This window comes from Rutilus rutilus (genome assembly GCF_951802725.1).
Source record: "Rutilus rutilus genome assembly, chromosome: 6".
Lineage (NCBI taxonomy): Eukaryota > Metazoa > Chordata > Actinopteri > Cypriniformes > Leuciscidae > Rutilus > Rutilus rutilus.
The window spans coordinates 14,177,896-14,200,876 of NC_140214.1; the positions used below are offsets into that span (position 1 = coordinate 14,177,896).

General features: G+C 37.3%; 2 protein-coding genes and 1 long non-coding RNA gene across 6 annotated transcripts; 2 read left to right on the forward strand and 1 right to left on the reverse strand.

The window, feature by feature from the left end:
* The first annotated feature begins 30 nt into the window (after positions 1-30).
* On the forward strand, positions 31-3,988 carry LOC311292009. Of its 2 annotated transcripts, XR_014627652.1 has the most exons (7): positions 31-338; positions 686-707; positions 883-926; positions 1,102-1,157; positions 3,411-3,431; positions 3,605-3,645; positions 3,742-3,988. It is a non-coding gene; the product is annotated as an uncharacterized lncRNA (long non-coding RNA). The 2 variants fall into 2 exon arrangements; XR_014627651.1 differs by having other exon boundaries at positions 3,605-3,988.
* Positions 3,711-8,253, reverse strand: ltb4r2b (leukotriene B4 receptor 2b). 3 transcript variants are annotated; one of them, XM_084411438.1, is made up of 6 exons: positions 7,595-8,253; positions 7,419-7,490; positions 5,853-6,447; positions 4,920-5,120; positions 4,784-4,824; positions 3,711-4,706 (listed from the first exon to the last, which is right to left on the reverse strand). In XM_084411438.1, the coding sequence occupies exons 3-6, from the start codon at positions 6,426-6,428 to the stop codon at positions 4,502-4,504; spliced, it is 1,023 nt and encodes a 340-aa protein (XP_084267564.1). In that variant the 5' UTR covers positions 6,429-6,447; positions 7,419-7,490; positions 7,595-8,253; the 3' UTR covers positions 3,711-4,501. The 3 variants fall into 3 exon arrangements, with proteins under 3 accessions (XP_084267564.1, XP_084267562.1, XP_084267563.1); XM_084411436.1 differs by having other exon boundaries at positions 7,360-7,490; XM_084411437.1 differs by having other exon boundaries at positions 7,318-7,490.
* Positions 8,254-10,281: 2,028 nt separating this feature from the next.
* Positions 10,282-22,981, forward strand: nfatc4 (nuclear factor of activated T cells 4). Its single transcript, XM_084411435.1, has 13 exons — positions 10,282-10,886; positions 13,076-13,236; positions 14,804-15,310; positions 15,479-15,654; positions 16,931-17,093; positions 17,387-17,487; positions 17,577-17,678; positions 17,765-17,952; positions 18,267-18,407; positions 19,808-19,863; positions 19,964-20,090; positions 20,904-21,590; positions 22,646-22,981. The coding sequence occupies exons 1-13, from the start codon at positions 10,751-10,753 to the stop codon at positions 22,714-22,716; spliced, it is 2,616 nt and encodes an 871-aa protein (XP_084267561.1). The 5' UTR covers positions 10,282-10,750; the 3' UTR covers positions 22,717-22,981.

Genomic DNA, 22,981 nt, shown 5'->3' on the forward strand with positions numbered 1-22,981 from the left:
TGTAAACACGTGGTTGGTTAGGAGATAAATTCGGCCTCATGCCATAGTAACATCCTTTCTGCTTGTAATTCTCAATGGTGTTGTAACGATTGTGTGCAGTCATCGAAATATTTGTTTTGAATTCCAGTTTAGTTGTATTAATACCTAGCACCAGTTTTGTTGCTGTTTATATTGTTTTTATATAAAATATATATTTTATTTATTTTTGGCTTTAGACGAAAAGTGGATCGTTCTCGGTCTACATGCTCTGACCGTTTTAGGAAATATACATAACTACAGGTCAAAAGGATGCGTTTTCATAACCATACCGGTGTAATGGACCCATTGGAGCGTATTCTGTGAGTTTAACCTTTGATTCATATTTTAGAGCAATACTGAAAGCCAACAAGTCACGTGTTTTCAATGACAAGTTTTGTTGGTTGCTGAATGGCAGGTGCATCTGCTTTAACTACATCCAGATGCCGCATGTTAAACCCGGCTGTATCATTGCTGTAATGTTCTTTTGCCTGAACCAAGTGCGCAGCTTCTCAACCCAGACATGATGATCTTGCAGTCCGTGTTTCACCTGAATCTAATGATTACAAACCTACTGCACTGACTGGTTAAAGCTGCGGAATAAAGCTATGAGATGTTATGGTTTCCCTCAGAATACATTCTAATGTGCGATCATTTGTTTATTTTACAGGGACCCGCCTTAAATGGAAATGGTGAGTCCAAACCTCATGTTTCTCATGCTAATGTGTTGCACAAAGTTGATGAACTGCATGCGTCCGTGTTTATGAAATTCAGTGATTTATTGACATGCTCTGAAAAAGTGCTCCTTGGTGAAAACGAATTTAAGTTTAGTCTGAATGCTCTAACATCATACCTAATATTCTGCAGGAACCTCAACTTATAAAACCGTAAGCAGGGAGGTGTTCAAAAAGGTAGGTTTTTCTTTCATTCTGACATTTGAGTAAATGCGTCTTTAAAGATTAGTCTGAGATGTCAATATAGTCTTCAATGTAAGTTGCATAATATTCATGCCATGTTGTTGTTTTTTCTAGACCAGGCTGCCTGTGCCTGGATATGATTGTGATTTTCTTTGCCTTTGCTTTTCAGCGAACGCTTCAGCTCACGACCCACAAACCCTGAGCCTCTGCCTGAGAAGAAAAAAAGTGAGATTTTAAATTTTACAATCAAACAGAAAAAGAAAACTCAACATAATTGGGGGGTGGGGTGGGGATATTTATCCGTATGAAAGTAGATTATATTTATAGTATGACATTCACATGTTTGCAGCCAATTAATAACAATAATAGCCATCCTGCGCGTGTACGCACATGCGCTGTTACGGCACTTACAAAACAATCACCTCAAGAAAAATCTAAATAATTTTTCCAGTGATTGGTAAATGATCCCAGCCGTGTCATAACGCGGTCACATACAAAGAAGGTTTCAAGATATTTTAGGACATAAGTTTAATATAGCAGAGCAATGTTTCTATCCAAAGATGCTCTGTGTTGCAAACAGCAAACAAAATGTGCAATTTGTTGCGCTATCATGCAGTGATAATGCAAAAATGGATATAGGTGACTTCTCTGTTACAACTCATGCTAGTAGAGTCAGTTTCTGACAACTTGCAGAAATCCACTTTCCTATCTTTCGCCTACGAAGGCTGTATGTTTACCACTTGATCCACGCAAATTTGCAACGTAACTGCAGCCACGTTAAGGGCAGCAAGTTAGCTTTTAACTGAACTACTACCAGCATTGTGCAGTACTGAACCATGTGACAATATTTCATGCCAATTAGTAATGATATTTTTAATATTAAGTAAAATACAATAATAGCACACCGTACCAATTCCCTTTTAGTATAACAGATTTATTCATTATGCCTACAACTATGGTTTTTAATGTATGAATTGTCAGCAGACATAATGATACAACACAAATTAATCAAAGGTATCTTATACAAGTCACAAGTCGGCCTGCCTGAATTTAATGAGTTTTCTCTGGGGAATTTACAGTCAAAGAACCAAGGACTAGATATAATGAATGAAGACCCGGAGTCAGAAGTGCAGTCAATTGAAAATTTTTACTGAAGAATAGTTTGCAGTTTCATGAGCAGAAATCCGCTTCAATACTCACAAGGACTTTGCAGGCTGCTCTCCCATACATTCACATTTTCACAGCAATAATACCTTATACAAGTCTCTAAACTACGTCATTACTGCAGGTTGAATGGTTCTGATTGGCTAAGACATGGATAAACTTAGGAAAGAGCCGTATAATTGGAGATGTGCTTCTGCCTATCAGTCCATGTGTGGATGATACCAGGACCCTGGTTTTAGGCACTAGGTGACCTTCCTAGGTCACAAATATACGTTTCTGGGCGCCAGCTTCTCAAGAACCAGTCGTATATATCTCCCCAGGGTGCCAGTTGTTCACCTCACCAATACTGATCTGTAACAAAGAATACCTACACGGATACACCGCTTCAAGGCTGAAATTGGTTGAGCTCTGGCTCTAACAGGATACTTGCCCAAAACATGCTAATGACATGTTTTTCTCACAGTTAGAGGTACAAACACTCTAGTGATTGAATTTAGAAAAGGAAATGCTTTAAGAATTCGTCATGTAAGTGACAGGATGAAGTTACCTCAGATGTTTTGGTCCGCTAGAAGATTAAATTGCTTAGAACGTATGCCTCTCTCAAAAATATGGACAGGGCACAATCCAGTAAACAAACAGCTAATTATATGATTAAGTATAATCTCATAAGCTTGAAACGGATATTAAAATCATTTAATGTAGAAGGATCAATATTGATTTAATACCTTGCTTTTAAATCACTGATTCGATATACATTGTAGCAGCAGTGGCTTCGGAGTCCAACCCTTGAACTAGGATTCAGTTCATAATTTGTGGGGGTGGCGCAACCAAAAGGTGTTTTTTTTTTTTTTCTTCTCTGTAGAAACTTGGTTGGTTAGGAAATAAATTCGGCCTCATGCCATAGTAACATCTTTCTGCTGGCAATTCTCAATGGTGTTGTAACGTTTGTGTGCAGGCTGTCATCAATGTTTTGAAATCCGTTTTAGTTGTATTTGTACCTTAGCACTAATTTTGTTGCTTTTTATATATGGGTTTAAGAGATGTTAGACTAAAAGGAAGTGGACCGTTCTCTATGGCCTACATACTCTGACCGTTCTAGAAGGGATAGATATTTATTTATTTATTTATTTATTGCCTGAACCAAGTGCGCAGCTTCTCAACCCAGACATGATGATCTTGCAGTCCGTGTTTCACCTGAATCTAATGATTACAAACCTACTGCACTGACTGGTTAAAGCTGCGGAATAAAGCTATGAGATGTTATGGTTTCCCTCAGAATACATTCTAATGTGCGATCATTTGTTTATTTTACAGGGACCCGCCTTAATGGAAATGGTGAGTCCAAACCTCATGTTTCTCATGCTAATGTGTTGCACAAAGTTGATGAACTGCATGCGTCCGTGTTTATGAAATTCAGTGATTTATTGACATGCTCTGAAAAAGTGCTCCTTGGTGAAAACGAATCTGTTTAGTCTGAATGCTGTAACATCATTGCTAATATTCTGCAGGAACCTCAATTTATAATGCAAGCAGGGAGGTGTTCAATAAGGTAGGTTTTTCTTTCATTCTGACATTAAGTGCATCCTTAAAGAACAGTGAGATCTTTTTATTCTAAGTCTGTGTATTTAGTTTTTTCTTTGTTTAGGTATTTACTTCATGTGACCTGGCTTTCTACGATGGAGTTGATTGAGGTTTAATTTCTCTTTACATAGGCCTGCTAGAGACAAAAACAATTATATGCTACCTAACATAAGAATATATAACTGTGACTTGTAGATTTGTTCTTTTTGAGTTGGATGCCGTCTTATTTTGAAAGGTGACCGCAATGTATGCTGTCAGTGATGTAAAGACTTGAAACTGCTACAATAAATTCTCATTTATATCTGGCTTAATTCATGGTGTGAATTTAATGCATATTCCTATGAAATTGGGTTTCAAACTATTTGTCTTTGACCATTCAAACCGAGTCCTGAAGAGTTTGCTTTCTGCAGCTGAGTTTGTACTAAGCACAAAGCACAAAGTATAATTCTAAAGTGCATGTTCTCATGATCATGTTATTTCATAATCCCACTCCTGTAAACGTACACACTGGTGTGAGTATAAGTACTCTTTAATGTGTATTATTTGCATGGGAATACAAGTTTTTTTTTTTTTGTAATTTATGCAAAACCACTCCAAGTTTACCAGGATTGTTCCAGTGTATAACAGCATTGCAACAATGTAAACTGCTTGAAAACTTGAACGGGAATTTAATATGAAGGTGAATTGGCTCACTTATATCAATGGAGTTAAATAAATGCATTTTAAAAGGCTGCTTTATGAATTTGTCCTGGTGATTATTCCCTCCAGTGTCAATAAAATGTACTGTCCTAGATTCTTTTATATGGTTCTCCACTCCATGAGGTTTAAAGTCTGATAACCTCTTTGGCTTGGCTTCTTCGGGCACCATAGTCCAGGACTGTGCCCTCAAAGAGTCGGGCCATGAATGCCAGGCCGTCGGCTTTGATGTAGGAGCGTCCAGCAAAAGCGTAGAGGATGGGATTGGCACAACTACTGATAAAAGCCAGAGCGGATGTAACCGCACGGCTGGACTGCCAGATGTTATCCAATCTGGGGATAGACAGAGAAGGTGGTGGTTGACTTTTGATGAAATATCTGTACTTTAAAATCTTTAGCACACCACTTACCTTTTTTGTGTTGGTCCCTTTTGTATAAGTGCTGCCACCACCTGACCAGAAGACAAATGATAATTCATTCATACACTTGTTACAATAATTCCTAGGATTTGAGAAGATTAACAGATTTAAATAAAAAAATACTTACTTGCACTACATTAATAATGTGATAAGGAAGCCAAAAAATGCAGAACGTCACAATGATGGCTTGAATAAGATTCTCGCATCGTATCCTTCTCTTGAACTTGGTCTGTCTGAGGCGGCGAAGGATACACACATAACTGCTGACTATGATCACATACGGTACCAGGAAGCCCACCACCGTCTCAAGTGTGTACTGCAATACCACCTGTTCATAATGACATTTATGGATTACATTTTGTAAGGATAATGCACAGTCTGCAGATCATTATTGAAAAATAAACATGGATCACCCGGAGTAGTTTATATTATATTAATTCTACCGTATATTATAGTACAGTAATATTAAATACTGACGTTTTCTGAGGTAAGTTTCAATATGATTAATAACTGAAATAAAAGATTGCACCAGTTGTATTTATATCAGTGGATCTCAACCTTTTTGACTGGAAGGCCCCCAATTGTCCAACAAAATGTTCAAAGGCTCATCATAAATTACAATCATTTCTCTGGTATACATTTATCTGGTATTACACTTATTTATACATTAAGCAGCTTGTTTTCAAATACATATAAATGTATTCAGAAGTTTCTAGAACTGTATTTTCTTTAATAATTCTTTTAAGAACTTTTCAAATAAATATTTTAAAATATATATTGTTTACACCTTGATGTGTTTTTTATTATTATTATATTATTGCAGTTTAATTTAACTTAATTTAAATAATATGAATTAATCCCAGAGCCCTGTTAGAAGTTAGACGCCCTGGGCCCATTGGTTGAGAATCACTAATATGAAACGAGAGCAAGTCTGCAGCGTGATATGAGAGACATGAAATACAATACTAAGCAGTTTGATATACAGCATTGCTATGGACGATGGATAGACCAATCATAATCAAGTATTCAAGCATCACTGGAGCAAAGAGAAACCACTCACATTTTGTGAATGGTGGTGATGAGTTGCACATATTACGCGTTTCTTTCCATGGTTATTCGTTGTTTTTTCTTCTCTGAATATTAAAGCAGGAAGTGCCAAAAGAAATACAACAATCCACATGCCCCCGAGCACAAGTAATACCATCCGCCTACGAGTACAAGCAGTCAAGTATGTGGGCCACACCACTGCCACTAGTCTGTGTAGACTCATCAGCGTAATGATCATAATAGAAGCGTACATGTTTGTATTGCACAAGTAGAAAAGCAGCTTGCACATGGCACCTCCAAATATCCACTTCTGCTTGGCTAGGTAAATGATAAAGAAAAGCGTCAGACACATCAGGCAACCGTCTGCACACGCCAGGTTGAGGATGAACAGGGTAGTGACGGAGCGTTTGCGGGCACGTGCCAGGATGCTCCAGATAATGAAGAGGTTTCCAGGAACACCCAGGAGGAAGACGATGCTGAGGATGAAGGCCCCAAAGGTAACAGAAATATTGTTACCCACAGTGTCCTCACTCTCAGAATCGTTTGTTGTCGTGTTATCCATGGAGGTGGTCCCATTTTCTGATCCCATTAGGAAGGCGTCAGAAGAACTGATGGAATCAGAAAGCAATGTTATTTGAAGCTGGAAATTGTTTCATTACCATATAAACCTGCTAAAAATGTTTTTAAAAAAGTGTTTAAAATCCCTGTAAAATTCAACAGACTATCCTGACAACAAGACCAGCAAACTATAGATATATTGTTTATGTATTTACTTATTTGTCAGCTGTTGTACTTTTTTATAAACCGAAAAAATGGTGTAGGATTTACTTTCAAACTGTTTTCACTTTGCTTGTAAATTTCACAAATAGTTAATAAGAAATGACAAGTAACACATTGAACCAAACATGACATTTTGATGTAGCCTATGCGAAATTGTAACATACTTCACTAATCTTGAAAAATATTTGAAAAAAATAACTAAACTTAACATTGGTCTTTTATTTTCTAGACTAACTTGAAATTATTATTAGCACATAATCAGATGGGGTAAAAAACAAACAAATTTTGACCATGTTATCTAATTCAGATTATGAATTATTGAGTATTTTTTTCTTTACTAATGTTGGGGTATGAGTCAGCATCAAGGATGGGCTCTCACCAACCATGTAATTATTGAAATTCAGCCAGTAATCTCCCAGCAATGGAAAAAAAAATGCATGGAAACAACATGCTAAAACTTGCTGTGATCTTGCGCTCAACTAAAGCCACTCAGATGCTGTATTATCTGTTGATCAGAGGATCAGGTTCTCACCCTCATCCCAAAAGTTCTCTTCCGCTATCTAAAAGTACTAATGTCTTCTTCTTTTTTTTTTTTTTTTACAGCAATTGTCAAGAAAAGAATACCTCATTTAAAGTCAAGTTAAAAGAACACAGGTAAAGCAAGGCATTTAAAGAAAAAGCATTGGGAGGATATTCACAAATTGAACTGTGGTGAACCCATTCAGTATTGTAATCCCTACAGTGTGAAAAGATACGATTGTCCAGTCGGCAATGTCATCAGTCGGTTCTGATTACGCACGTTGTTGACCTCAGAACGGCGAAGATGAGTGAAATTGAGAAATTGGACAGAGTTGCGTCAACAGAAAGTGGCCTGAAAGGACAAAGATGGAGATGGAAAAATACAGGCAGATTATGAATAATAAGACTGTAATGTATTTCCACTTTGAAAATCAAATAAGGTTTCTTGTAACTCACCAATACACTTGATTAGATCCGAATGGCTGAAATGTATTTTCCCTGAAGTGACCAGATGGACCTGGTTAGGTTGTGTGGTCTCTGAGTTGGTCTCTCTATTTCTTTCCCCTGTCTCTCAGATAAACTTTCACATCTTATTCTAAATTTCTTAACTTTATATTGTTTTTCAGTGATCTCACTCGATCAAATTTTAAATAAGCTATTTAATAATCAAGCACACTTATACTTATTAATGCCCTACTGCTTCTTTCTGTTACTAAACTGCTAGTCTTCTGATATATCGTGTTCAAATTTACTCCGCCCCACCATCCTCTTTCTCCTCCCTATGTTTCAACACACCAATTTCCATGTCTTTTTTTTTTTTTTTTTAATGAAAGTACAATGTTCTAACCTGCAGGCAACAGCATTCCAGAAGAATGTGAAAAGGAGTAAATGAGGTGTATCACACAGTTACATGCATTGGCATGTTTCTTCTACCTGTTCTTACCTGCTTTGACTTTTCTGATAGTTCTTTACCACTTTTTTCCTGACACATAAATATCTTGATTTTAAATCCACAACCCACCCAATATTCACCAAATATGAATACTGGCATCAAGCACTCACCATCATGTTTCATACTGTCTATCTTTTCTCTGTGGAACACAAAAGGAGACATTGTGAAGAGTGGCCACTCATTCTAATGAAAATCACTAGAGAAAGGTGATGTTGAGCTCCGAAAAAAAGAAGACGAAGAAGCATAAAATATCATAAAAGTGGTTCATACAACTCATCTTCTATATTCAAATGTCTTTTGAAGCCATACTTATTAGCAAGGTATTATTACTCAGAAGAGTATTATAGAAGAGCAGAGAAGAACACAAGAAAATGTGTGCCATATAGCACTTTTAGCACTTGGTAAAAATTGGCAACTCTCTACACCCTTAAAAATAAAAGTTTTGGCATTATAGTTCAATGAAGAACATTCTTCACACTTTTAAAGTCAACAGAAGTGACAACTTCAATATTGTGAAATAAGTGAAACAGTTTCTCGAACAAGATTTTTTTTTTGGCCAGGACTTGATTTTGTCCATCAGGAATTGATTGGATGGTTGCATGATTTGCTATTGCTGTGATCTTTGGGAAACCCAAAATGATTCTTTTTACAAGAAAAAGGATGTCAGTGAATAGGGAATTGGTTTTTCACACACACACACACACACACACACACACACACACACACACACACACACACACACACACACACACACACACACACACACACACACACACACACACTCACTGCATGAGGTATTCAGTGACTATTATTGAAAATATGGCACTGCATTCCCTAAACGGGAAACTACTAATATATGTGAGAAATGTGTGTGTGTGTGTGTAAGAGAGAGAGAGAGAGAGAGAGGGAGAACTTAGCGAGAAAATACACTTCCTTATTTCTGACCTCTGGGTCATTATTCAGTGACCTGTTTCCCATGAGTAACATAAGCTTCTCCAAACTCTCATGGGTTCAGTGGAGCACCGAAGTGAGCAGCTTAATCATTGCTTTGCTTGAAGTTTACAGTTACTCAAATTTGCATATATGTCATTGTGACGTGATTGGAGGCTGTGTGGGAACTAAACATAATAGCTATCTTTGTTGTCCACATGATGGCAACATTCTCCCATAAAAATGCTTTTGGTCTAGTGGTGGATGGTATATATAGTTGAAGCCAGCACAGATTGCTGCTGATGAGAAGCTCATGCATAACTCTGATATTTATATAACTAGATGAAATGGGCCACCTCACAATCAAGCCCTGTGCTTAAGACCATAGGATCCCATTTCAAAAAAGGCTTTATATGCTCTATTCTCTCCCAGAATTATGGCTGTTCCCATCACTAAATTAAGTGGGAATGTAATTCCAGTACTGATGAATCCCAGCCAGATGCCTCTGTACATCAACTTATCAAGCAACAGATGCCATGGAAAGCTCACTCCTAAGCATCGAACTTGAGACAAGCTTTAAAATAAGACAAAAGATAATTATTGTGAGAATTGTCAGAAAGCAGAAAGAGGGAGAGAGAGAACATGTTTATTTAAGTTTTTCATCTCCCGTCTCAGACAGAGTGCAGACTACAGAGGATAATGAGAAACAGATCTTACAGGGGGAGGGAAAGGAGGGAGAACTGGGATAAAGAGTTGGGGAAAAGGAAGGGGAGGGACATTGAAGGGGGAAAGTATGGGGGGGAGAGAGAGAGAGAGAGAGAGAGAGAGAATGACTGTAGTTATGGCGTCATAGATGGACAAACTTTCAGCATCAGGATCTTGTCTAAAACAAAAATAGCCACTATGTTTAAGCATGTGGAAAAGGAATATGAAATATGTTTGTCTCAGAACCTGTTTGCCAGAAAAGACTTTCGCTGGTGTCTGTCCAGGGAATTCTCTATTAGACAATGTGTTTCTGCTTTTAAAAATGTGTGTTGGAATAGATTCTTGTGGGTATCATAAAGTTATACTTCATAGTTCACCCTAAAATATGTAGTTGTACTCACTGACCAATCAACACACTATGCAGCAAAAGCGGGCATGTAAAGTTAAGGTCTGTTGATTGACAGGTCAAATAGCCAATTGGGAGAGAGTAACGGTACCGAAGAACCCGCCCAAAGGCAATTAAGGGTAAAGAACGAAAAAGAACTACATATAACTTTTTTGTTCTATGCTGGCGGAGGAGTGATGGTATGAATGTAAATTCTTCGGATATTTGTTATTGAACGTGAACGTATGTGGGACTTGAGGCTGTGAATATGGACTGTTCTGGACGATGGAAGTTCGTGAGATGAAGTTATAATAACCGACTGTCACGGAAATCGCAAGCGAATCTACAGGGAAGAAAAAGTTAGATAAAGAGATGTGCAACTGTTAAACAGCATGAGCGATGCGGAAATAAGAAAATGGTCAATGCAAATGTGATACTTCAACTTGAGGATAACTTTTAATTCTTTAATGTAGCCTAATACAAGGAAGGCGCACGAAGGAGAAAGTGGATCGCGCACAGTGACTTTCTGGAAAAGCTGTATGGCTCCCATTAGTTTTAGACGGAGCCGATATTGAGAAGTGAGAGAGGGTCAGTGATTTCTCTGTCGCCGGTCTCGGTCGTACTTTTCTCGGAGTCAGAGATGGGGGCCGCGCCGGGCTCGGGATGGGAGGAGGGAGAGTTCGAGTTCAAGCTCGTGTTCGAGGAGGATCCGCCGCGCCAGAGCCGCTGCGGCCCAGAGGAGACCGAGAGCGGCCAGACGCATCATGAGCCAGCCGGTATGTGTGAAAGATGGAAGGGTGGCGAACCAATATTGGGATGGTGCATATGAGTGGTTATAGATCTGGGCTGGTAACCGATGTTTTAGGTGCAAAAACCGTAAATCATAATCTAGTATATAAAATGACAACTGTTGTCCCCTTAAACAGTCAATACATTTATAATAGGTTGCTTTAAGTGCGGCGTATTTACAAGTAGCTTTGGATAAAATATACTGTTTCAGTCATTATATCAGAATCCTACAGAATATGCACAATATATATATATATATATATATATATATATATATTATGGCTGTTCCCATCACTAAATTAAATGGGAATGTAATTCCAGTACTGATGAATCCCAGCCAGATGCCTCTGTACATCAATCAAGCAACAGATGCCATGGAAAGCTCACTTCTAAGCATCAAACTTGAGACAAGCTCCCCCTAATGAACCTAATGGCCTAATGAACATATTTTTATTTTCTGAATTAAAAGTATTTCTGTTATAGTTGTCAAAAATGTCTTGGTGTTGTAACTGGCCGAACAACTCATAATACCTCAAAAAACCATCCACCCATAAAAAGTAGTTTTACTCATTATTATTATTATTATTATTATTAGTTAAATGTGCTGTGAAACGATTTTGCATTAAAATATTATGAACATTTTGAAGAAGAAAAAAAAGTTTATCTGGCAATTCATTTTGTTGTCAGGTGACAAGAAAATCATAAACAGCGAAGACCTTCATGGTTGTGTCTTGTGTCCAAAACAATTTTTCACCTTTTATGAAAGGGAACACTTAGTTCAGGTCATAATATAGAATCAAGGCTCAAACATTTATATGTATACAATATTTTTTTGCACTGACATGTTTAAAACGTTTTAAAAAATAACGATAAGTTGTGGACACTAGTTAATTATAGGTGGAAGGAAAATATGAGTTTTTTACATGATGATGGTTAGACCAGTTGACATTTTTATATATAGTCATTACTTCAATATGTTTTGTGGAAAAATGTTTAATATTTTTTAAAATACATGAACTTGATTCTTATTTGTCATTGACCCATTGGCAGTACACTTTTTGTGCATATTTTAGGAGACTTTTTGAATGTCTTGACTTTAAAACATGGAAACATTTCTCTAAAGAATTCTTATATGTTCATGTAGTCTGACTCACTGCCCATGTAACTAAGTTTTATCCGCTGAAGTGTGCGTGTGTTTATGGGTAAGTGTGGAGCACAGCGCAATGTGTTTTTAATCAGCTGTGCGTGTGAGCAGAGTTAACAGCTGCCATCTGGACCCGAACCCTCAATCTCTGTTTACTGAGCATGCATTTAGATACCTCCCTCCAATATTCCCTCCTTTTCTCTGCCCTGTTTCCCCCTCCTGGCACACATTCTGTTGTACACCCATCCTCCGCCTTCATATTGGCATGAAGTCGTAGAAACATGCACCTCAGGTTTCCGTCCGCACACACCGCATCACTTTGCTGCCTTTTACCGCAAGTGCTTTCTTCAGATGTTTACTATGTTCTTAAGCGTTGCCTTGCCATATATAATTATTTATTTACTTGTGCCCTACATCATATTAACAACTTTAAGGATTAGAACTTGCTGAGTAGGTTCTAAATTTTGTACTTTAGAATTGCCCCTACAAACATTTAATTTGTTAATCATAGTTTACCACAACAATAGAGCAGTGACTGCAAATGAGGGCTTTTACGAGTGCGATAAGTTGATTTTAAAGTAGCTTTTATAATATCTGAAACATTCTATCAGACAAATGTGTTTTAAGTGTTAATTTAAGCTAAATTAACCTAAATTATTAAGCTGAATTATTGTGAAGCACAAGGGTGGGAACAAAAAAGCACCCTTAAGACAAAGAAACTAAAGAAACTGTGGCATTTTTGTGTAAACTGTCATTGCTATGCTAATGATTTGGTGTGGCAGATTGTAGTTTTGAGAGTTGAGAGATTTCAGAAATCACCCCATTTGGAAAACCTTATGGATGTGTTCTGAGGTAAACAAGTCTGTGTGTACTTGTGGAAATAATAAATGACGTTTCCACAAAGGCTTCCCTGTGTTTGTTATGATTTTCTATTGAGTGGCCTCGTGTCTCATGTTTCAGCAATTGTTTATCCCATATGCACATACTTGTGGCTCAAAAAGCTATACAATAATCTTTTTTTTTTGCCACCAGATACCCACTTGACTTCCACACAGGCTGGCCAGCCCATGGGTATCCCCTTGCCTCCGCAGTCAGCCGGCCGCAGAGCTGGGATGCATTCGCCACCCCCCAGGCGGGCATTAGTCAGGGAGTTCAGTGGCACTTACGAGAGTCTGCCAGCAAGATCTATACAGGTGGGAAGCACATTTGCCTGAATTGTAGATTTCTAGAACATCCTGATACTAGGGTAATGTTACACGATTAATTATGGCAAAATAAATCCAGATGTCTGGTTTTAATTTCAGGAGTTCATTTTTGTTGCCCAGTAATGTTTATTGTGAACAGAATCAGTTGCCAGGACCTGACCTGCATTTTTTTTATTTTGGCACATAAGGTCTGTAGATAAATGTCAGAGTTCATTGTAGCATTTAAAATCAACACAAAACCAGAATCGACCCTACATGTTTCTGGCCATATTGTATGTCATTCATCTGCAAATTATTATCCAAAACAAAACATGTTTGTCTTTGTAATCTTGTTCTGATGGATAAAATCAAGACCTTTTTCTTTGAAACTCAAAAACATGTAATAAACAGGGTTGCAAATAGGATGTAGAGTAAAAAAAAACCTGGTCACGCTTCTGATTTCTCATAACAATTCTGCTTCCTTAATAGTTCCATTAATGATTCTTTTAGTACTTTTTCTGGAAAAAAAGACATTTAGAAAAAGGAAAAAAAATGCAATTCCATTGTCAAATTATGAGAAAAGTTATAATTATTATTTATTTATTTTATCTTATTTGTCCAGATAATAAGTACATTTAAAAACAGTTATTGCAAAAGATGTGTGACTTTTTAATTGACTTGGCATAAATGCAGTTCCATATTAGCCTTTTACTATACAACAATATTAAACAAACAATCAGGTAACACATTTTATTCAATAATATTTCATTTAAAAATTAAAAACTTCATAATGGGTGAAAACACATTATCATATTAACATTGCTGTTATTGTTAACTAAAACTTGGAACTAATTGAAATAAAGCTGAAAGAAAACAAAATATAAATATTAGATGAAAAGTTTAAACTTTAACTTTAAAAAACTTTAACCAGAAGCACCAGCGATTTCAAAGCGTGTTTTAGAGACTGTGTTTGGTTCACTGCAGTTTTAAGGAGAAAATACTCAGCAATGGTGTTGACTTATGAATTTACACATGGTTTGTCTTAAAACATTAAAAACACCACGTAGATAAGCAATATTAAAAGCTTGATTTTCACCGCAGGGAGACTTTAAGAAAAGAAAGAAAGAAAATTTGTTGTCTGGGCCATTTACTGAAGCTGAAGTACTAAAAATAATTTTTTTGAAAAATGAATGGAAAGGACAACACAATTATTCAAATTTAAACTAAAACTAAAATGAACTAAATAATATTTAAATAAAAGCTAGTTCCAAAAAATAATAAATGCTATAATGGTATATAAATAATACAAAATAACACTGCATAGTCAGTAACTACACTGATTTAAAACTAGGTAGTTGTGAACTGTATGTGTTTGATTTACTAAAAGTAACATGCATAAAAGTCACATAGTTCGGGAATCCGAACACTCATTGTGCTGTATGTTTTTGATTCACTAAAAAGAACTGCATTCATTCATTAAAAGGACAACATTGCTGTCTGTTTTGGTCATGCTGTAGATTCATCAGTTGTGTTGCAGCGCTGTTGTGGTAGTTCAATAATATCACAATTATTTTAGGTATCAGATTCTAGAGTGCTTGAGTGCCCTAGTATCCAGATCACCACTATCTCCCCTGAAGATGACTCAGGCCCAGCGGGGGGAAATTACTGGGACAGTGGGGGTGGCTGGGACAGGGAGCGTCTATACCTGCCCCTGCTGGATTCCTACCGTGATGTCATGACAGGGGCAGGTTCCCTCAGCCCCAGCCCCAGCCCTGCTTCCAGTTCCTCATCTCGTGGATGGCTGAGTCCAGCTTCCAGCTGTGATTCTCTCCTGGTGGAGGAGGAGGAGCTGAGTGAAGCTGCTGCCCACTTCTGCCTGTCGCCCTCCTCGCGCCCTACGTCTCCTGGGGGCAAAAAGCGCAGGAACTCCCCAATGGCCTCCCCCAGCACCTCCCGCAGAAGCAGCTACTCTGAGGATCTCTCTTCCTTCCCAGACGCGGGAGAAACCTCGGCTCAGTCTCAGGCTCCAGCGAGCTGTGAGCTCAGCATCCCACAGAAGACCAGGAAAACCTCCCTGGAACAGGTGATCCTCTTGAAATCCTTAAACTCACTGATGGTCCATTCTTGTGGTCATTCACTGATGGTCCATTCTAATCAAACAAAGAAATTAGTGTGTTATTTGAAGAATTATCTCTGTCACATGACCATCTTGGTGTGTTTCTGGGTGTTCACAATATGTGTGCCAATCCAGGTGTCATCAAGAGATATCGAACCAGAGCTGACCCCCATTCAGAACTCTACCTGCCCCCTCCCAGAGGTCACTCAGCTGAGAAGGGATGCCCCCACACTAGGGATGGACTACCTGTCTGTGCCTCCTGCTCTGGGCTGGGGCAGAACCAGGGCCTGCGCTCACAGTCCTCTCTTTAGGTTAGCACACATCTCTTATGTTTCATTTTCAATTTTTATGTTAAGGAGTTGTTTAGAACAGAATACTGCCTAATATTTTAAATAGTATTTGTAACAGTATGCAAACATTTCAACTGCAGTACGCTACATTGATATGATATCACATGACCTCATCAGGTTGTATTTTCAAATTAAAGTTTAAAGATAGGGCAGGGTAGGCAGTTTTTGGTAACACTTTACAATAAGGTTTCATTTGTTTACATTAGTTAATGTATTAACTAACATGATCTAACCATGAGCAATAGATTTGTTACGGTAGTTGTTCATCTTAGTTAATGTTAGTTAATAAAATTCCAGCTGTTCATTGTTTGTTCATGTTATTTCACAGTGCATTAACTAATGTTAACAAATACAACTTTTGATTTAATAATGTATTTGTAAATGTTGAAATTAACATTAACAACGATTAATAAATGCTGTAGAAGTGCAGTTAACTAATGAAACCTTATTGTAAAGTGTTAAACAATTATTTTTCTATTTTTTATTCTATTTTCTATTTTTCTATAATTTTTCTTATTTTTCGTTCCGAATGCAATCATACGATGTCCTACCTGCCTGTCAACATATGTATGTCCATAAACCCTGCTCGCGCAGACATCACACGTCATCAGCCTTAATGCTATGCAGAGTCTCCTATCTATCTATCTATCTATCTATCTATCTATCTATCTATCTATCTATCTATCTATCTATCTATCTATCTATCTATCTATCTATCTATCTATCTATCTATCATCTATAAATTGATTATTTAAAAAAAAATCATTTTAGGATTCCATGCAATAAGCTCTTTTGTATACTGAGCATTCTGCCAAATGTAGTAGGTCATTCGGGTATTCAGTGAATACAGAATTTTATGCACAGTAGTATACATATTGTATACTGCAGAAATGCTAAAAGTAAAAAAAAAAAAGTACATTGGAATACTGTAGAATATTGTATCCCACAATGTAATGCACACAATTTGACATTTCATTTCCAGTGTGATGGATAAAATAGAAGCAATATCAATGATGTTATGATCCACTTTCTTAATTGATTATTTAATCAGTTATGACATTTTTACACAAAATTGCCAAGATTATAAAGTTATACAATTTTCTGAATTAAACTGATAAATTGATAAAAATGTAGCATACTAAACCTACTGTTTTGCTCACTACTTTAGATTTACATTCTGATAGAAATCAGAATAATGTCTTAGGTAATCAACTCTGCTTCCTTATTACTTCCACAGGTCTAATGCACTGCCGCCACTTGACTGGCCACTTCCTTCACAGTTTGACCAGTATGAACTGCGTATAGAGGTACAACCCAGACCACACCATCGCGCTCATTATGAAACTGAAGGAAGTCGAGGAGCAGTAAAGGCATCACCTGGAGGCCATCCAGTGGTGAAGGTTAGTAACGCTCATAAGCTATAATTAATGTACAATCCTGTACAGTATGTACCGTTACTTCATAGGTGTGTGACTTGCTTAGTAAGTGTGTGGCATTTTACTATTCAAGAAAGAAAAACTATTGTATTTCAGTATTATTAACAAAGTGTTATTGTGTGTATATATATGTGTGTGTACTTTTCTGTTGCATTACTGTACTTAGATAATAGATAATTAGATATAGAGTATAGATAATTTATTCGAAATAATTGAATTTATATAAATTTTTTTGCTCTTTTCTCTCTGGCATCCAGCTCGTAGGTTACACTGAGAGACAGCCGCTCTCCTTACAGGTGTTTGTAGGAACTGCCGATGACAGATCAATACGTCCTCATCCTTTTTATCAAATACATAGGTAAAACTCTATGATATTGCACAGTATTGAACAAAAGTGTTTTTGGTTGATCCATGGCTTGACATGTGATATACTTGTCTCTCACACAGAGTAACAGGGAAGATGGTAGGCACAGCTAGTCAGGAGAGTGTCCAGGCTGGCACCAAACTCCTGGACATCCCACTCAACCCGGAGAACAACATGACTGCCCTGTGAGAAAGAGACATTTGACCTCTGATTAAATGTCATAAACACCTCAGTAAGTGCTCATACATGAATTCCTGTGATTGCCTCTCAGCATTGACTGTGCAGGTATTCTAAAGCTGAGGAACTCCGACATTGAACTCCGGAAGGGAGAGACGGATGTAGGAAGAAAGAACACTCGAGTGCGCTTGGTGTTCCGCACACACCTCCCGCTGTCTCCGCCCATCGTCCCCCCAGGACGAGTCTTAGCCCTTCAGGTCGCCTCTTTACCCATTGAATGCTGTGAGTGAAGCAAATCACAATTATGCATGTTTAACTGCAACTCCTATGCGTAAGTTACCTCTTTCACTTTTTAATTTTGTCCTATACACTTTTTAAAAGTGCATTTTGATGAGCATACATAATACTGTTTCAAACATCAAGTCAATTAAATGCTTTGTATCTTTTTCTTTTTTTTATTAAACGTCTTTTTATAAATTAAGCACAATTTTCTCTAAATACCAGCATCATTTAGTCACTCTTTGTACACACTGAACAATCTTCATTTGATGTTCACTCAAATTTAAGCTTAAATGTATGCTTGTTCCTGCCTGCAGCACAGCGCTCTGCACAGGAGCTTCCTGTAGTGGAGTCTGTCAGTCTTACTTCCTGTTCAACAGAGGGAGGGGAGGAACTGCTTCTTGGTGGGACTAACTTTCTACCCACCTCCAGAGTCTTCTTTATGGAGAGAGGATCAGGTATTCGAGTAGCCCAACAATAATGCACATTTTCATGCAGAAAAAAAAATGAAAGCTGTTTTTCTTTACACCTACTTTACACTTACTTTACACCTACTACACCTTTTTATACTAAAACCGGAATATTTTTCAATTACACGACAACAGCAGTTTGGGGGATGAAAACGCAAACTTTTGAAAACGAGTTTCAAGTTTTTGTCATCACAAGCCACCGCACTATTTCACCGCAGGAACTATGAACTTTGGGGTGGTACTCCAGGGTCTAAATTAAGTTCCGGGTAAATATTTCCCCCTCCGAAAGTCCCTGCTCGCGAGGTAGTACTTTTTCAAAGTTCAGGAACTTTCAGGGGTGGGACTTGGGTGCTGAACATGCTGATTGGTTGAGTTCATGCCGCATTTTGATTGGTTGACTCCACGCAGCATTTTATTCAACCACCATCTGTTGCGGTGCGTGCAGTAACAGCCGTCTGCTATTCGAATCAACAATGAGAGTTTAAAAAATACGACCGATGGACTGACGACGAGGTTCAGGCTTTATTAAGCTTAATTTCAGAGGATGAAATCCAGTAGGAACTGTAAAGTTCCAGTCCTACGTCACCGGACTATTTGCCTAATCTTCACGGTACTTTAGACCGCGGTGGAAACGCGGCTAGCAACAGGTCTACGGTTCTAGGTCTAGTAAAAAAGTTCCTGGGACAAATTGTTCCGAGTAATTTCAGTGGAAACGCAGCTATGTAAACTACAAAAACGAGAATTTGTGAAATGGTGACGTCATGTGCATGGGTATTACGTGTTCAGTCAATGTGACATCGCCAACTACTGGCCTGGCATGCATAATACAGCGTTTGTATTCGTTTTCGCGGATCCGTGTGAACGGGGATCATTTTAACAACTTTGTCTTCTGTAGTCTGTTTTTTTTGTAATCCATTTTTATTACATTGTCGTTTAAATGTACCCTAATACTTTTTTTTAGCCAGGATGTATTAAATTTAAGAGTGACACTTAAGACTTTTACATTGTTACAAAAAATTATATTTCAAATAGTTGCTGTTCTTTTGAACTTTCTGTTCTCAAAAGAATCCTGAATACATATATTATGGTTTCCACAAAATTAAGCAGTGCAACTAATTAATAATAAAACAAATTTAGCACCAAATCAGCATATTAGAATGATTTCTGAAGGATCATGTGACTCTAAAGACTGGAGTAAATGTATATTTTTCTTCACAGGAATAAATTACTTTACATTTTAAAATGTATTAAAATAGAAAAGCATAAGAGACCCCAAACTTTTTAACGATAGGGTACATTATAGCTTACATGAGCGCATAAGGAAGAAAACACCACAATATCATAAAATCAATGATGTTGTTGTATTTATTTTTATTATTTATTTCTAGATGGCAAAGTCCAGTGGGAGGAGGAGGCACATGTGGACAGGGACAAAAGCAATGAGGTACATCGACCATATACTTAACTATGACTCTGTGAGTTAGACTCTGTGTAGAACTTGAAAGGAATTGGACTAATTCTGTCTATATTTACTTATGGTCCAGAATTTGCTGTGTGTACGAGTGCCAGCCTATAATGATCTTTCACTGAACCACCCAGTATCTGTCTGCCTGTACGTGTCCAATGGGAAGAGGAAGAGGAGCAGCACACACTGCTTTAAATATCTGCCCAGTGAGTGTTACACAGGCAGCAGTTAGCTGTGTTTTTACATGGTAGAATCCCTCTGCGCATGGTATTAATCGGTGCTGTTGACAAGAAATGCAAAATATGTCTTTTGCATGCCATGTGTAATAAAGAACCTGTTCTCTTTCATAATCTAAAAGCATGTTCAACTCAAGTGCTGCTTTGATCTCCAATAAAGTGTTCCAGATAGCATCACAGAAGAGCAATATTAATGTCTTTCTCTAATTTTTTTTAAGAAATTTATATTTCAAATAATACTTTTTTTTCCAGTAAGGATGCATTAAATTGATCAAAAGTGATAGTAAAACATTTCTAATGTTACAGAAGGTTTCAGCTGTTCTAAAATACACTTTGTTCATTAAAGAATCCTGAAAAAAATGTATCACAAAAATCGACAAAAATATTTAAAAAACTAAAAACTGTTTTTAGCATTGATAATAAGTGTTTCCTGAGCACCACATCAGCATATTAGAATGATTTCTGAAGGATCATGTGACACTGAAGACTGGAGTAATGATGGTGAAAACTCAGCTTTGCCATCACAGGAATAAATTACATTATTTAATATTACATATCAAATTTGCTGAATGTCATGGTACATCTTTAATGTTGTGTTATACAACTCTATGTAAATAGATAAACAAAATATATTTTCTAATGCAAAACCAGCTGAACCAATGTTGTGAATTCGGGGGAGGGGAAATATGTTTGGCTGACCAATGGTAGATGGCGAGTGCACAGGAAAGTCACTAAATGTCATAATATGTCCATCTTGACTTGTGTGTTTTCCTCATTTTCTAGTCATGTTTAAAGAGGAGGATCCACTCCTATCCCGTCCCTCCATCTTGCCCCTGGAAGGGGTGACGCTTTGCCCTATGGAGAGCGGCAGTTCTGTCGACATGAGGTCAGACCTATCCGTAGATGACAGAAGCATGTCTTTCCACCTCCCTCCATATCCCAGTGAGTACTCTTACTCCTTGCACGGCTACCAGGAGGACTACTGCCGGAAACCAGAGGTTATCGAGGATGGTGGAGGTCGCGGTGCCCTGACCGAAAGACATCCTAGCTTTGAGAGCCTGGAGCTGGGTTTCACAGAGCTTCTTCCTCCTATGTACCCAAGAGCCTCACAACCTCTTTCCCCCTCCCCGTCTCCGTGGCTCGACTCTCCCTATCTATCCTCTTCACCTTCTCCCTCACACTCTTGTTCTCTGAGCCCGTTCCCTGCCAGCAGTCCGATCTCCACCTCGCCTCTTCCTCCGCTCTCTCACTCCCCATACCCACACTGTCCTTGCCCCCAAGAGATGTGCTCCTCGCCTCCGTCAAATACTAGCCACTATCAGGACCTGTGTCCACCTCCATACGGCCAATACGAGAGCTGGGAGCACCAGATGCGTCCCGCTGAAAGAGACACCGCTTCTAGCCTGAAGTTGGAGGGACCCCCGGACTTTACGGGCCCTTCACCGATGCAACATATCACATTAGAGGAAGGTGGGTATGATTGATTTTATGTGTGATGCTAGGGATGCACTGATATTAAAATTCAGACTGATACTGATTAGCCAATAATTATTTTAATGTTATGGTCAATAACCAGTAAATGGCTCGTATTCAAATTATATACTAATATTTATTTGTACCTAAAAAAAATTAAAAGATGCTTCTTCGCAAACATCATGTGCTGCTCTGACCTCTAATAAAGTGTTGCAGATAGTATCACAGAAGAGTTTTTTCTCTTATTTCTTTAAAGAAATACATTTTTTATTCTGCAAGAACGCTTATACATTCAAATAAATGCTGTTCTTTTTAACTTTTAAAACAAATCTTGAAAAAAAGTTTCACTGTTTTAATTAAATTATTAAGCAACACAACTGTTTTCAACATTGATAATAATAAGAAATGTTTCTTGAGCACCAAATCAGCATATTTGAATAATTTCTGAAGTGTCATGTGACACTGAGTAATGATGCTGAAAATTCAGATTCGCCATCACAGGAATAAATAACATTTTCAAATATATTCAGATAGAAAACAGTTATTTTAAACTGTAACAATATTTCACAATATTACTGTTTTACAGTATTTTTGATTATATACATATATACATATACATTATATACATCCAAACTTTTGAATGGTAGTGTAATCATATAAAATAATAATGTATTATTCTATAATTATGTAGATAATGGTAAATTATTTTGTATTAAACATTTTTGAATGTAAAACATTTTATTATTGTAATATATAATGATACTGAATGTCATGATGTAGATACCAGTAAGCCAATAGTTATATTTCATGTTATGACCAATAACCAATAAAAGGCTTATATTAAAATTCTATGCTGTTTTGTCAAAAAAGGTTTTTGAAATAAAACACTAAAAACTAAATTCAGTCATTTGAAATGCTACAAGTGAATTTAGGCATCACAACATTGTTATTTACAGTTTGAAATATGAGATTTGCTAAGTAGAACCAGAGTCTCATGATAGATCTGTATCAATCAATTAAATGATTTCTACCATAATTTCTCATCCCTGCAGTGACTGAATTCATCGGAGAGGATATCAGATCCTTTCAGATGGAGTCACACATGGACAGTCGACCTGGATGACAACATCCTCTCAGCTGTAGTTCAATGATAATCAGTGTATAGATAATATCATATCAACATTTTCTGTATAATTTTTTTTATGGTATATTGCTAAAATATGGCAATAATAATAAAGACTGCGTTACTTCAGTGGGGAATCTGTGGTAAAACAGAAGGCAGGCATACAGTTGTAAGTATGTAACTGTTACTGCTTCCTGACTGCATATTTGAATGGAACTAATGTTTTTAATCTGTATGCAAAATAAATTATCATTATATTATTATG

What these genes read in the sequence shown, in the direction of transcription:
- ltb4r2b (XM_084411436.1), bottom strand. Translation starts at nt 7,397, where the DNA reads ATGACATTGCCGACTGGACAATCGTATCTTTTCACACT. An exon ending in CAATCGTATCTTTTCACACT is followed by an intron (nt 6,448 to 7,359) that starts GTAGGGATTACA and finishes TGATTCCATCAG; the next exon opens with TTCTTCTGACGCCTTCCTAA. An exon ending in AAGGGACCAACACAAAAAAG is followed by an intron (nt 4,707 to 4,783) that starts GTAAGTGGTGTG and finishes GTCTATCCCCAG; the next exon opens with ATTGGATAACATCTGGCAGT.
- nfatc4 (XM_084411435.1), top strand. Translation starts at nt 10,751, where the DNA reads ATGGGGGCCGCGCCGGGCTCGGGATGGGAGGAGGGAGAGTTCGAGTTC. An exon ending in GCTCACAGTCCTCTCTTTAG is followed by an intron (nt 15,655 to 16,930) that starts GTTAGCACACAT and finishes TTACTTCCACAG; the next exon opens with GTCTAATGCACTGCCGCCAC. An exon ending in CTGCTTTAAATATCTGCCCA is followed by an intron (nt 20,091 to 20,903) that starts GTGAGTGTTACA and finishes CTCATTTTCTAG; the next exon opens with TCATGTTTAAAGAGGAGGAT.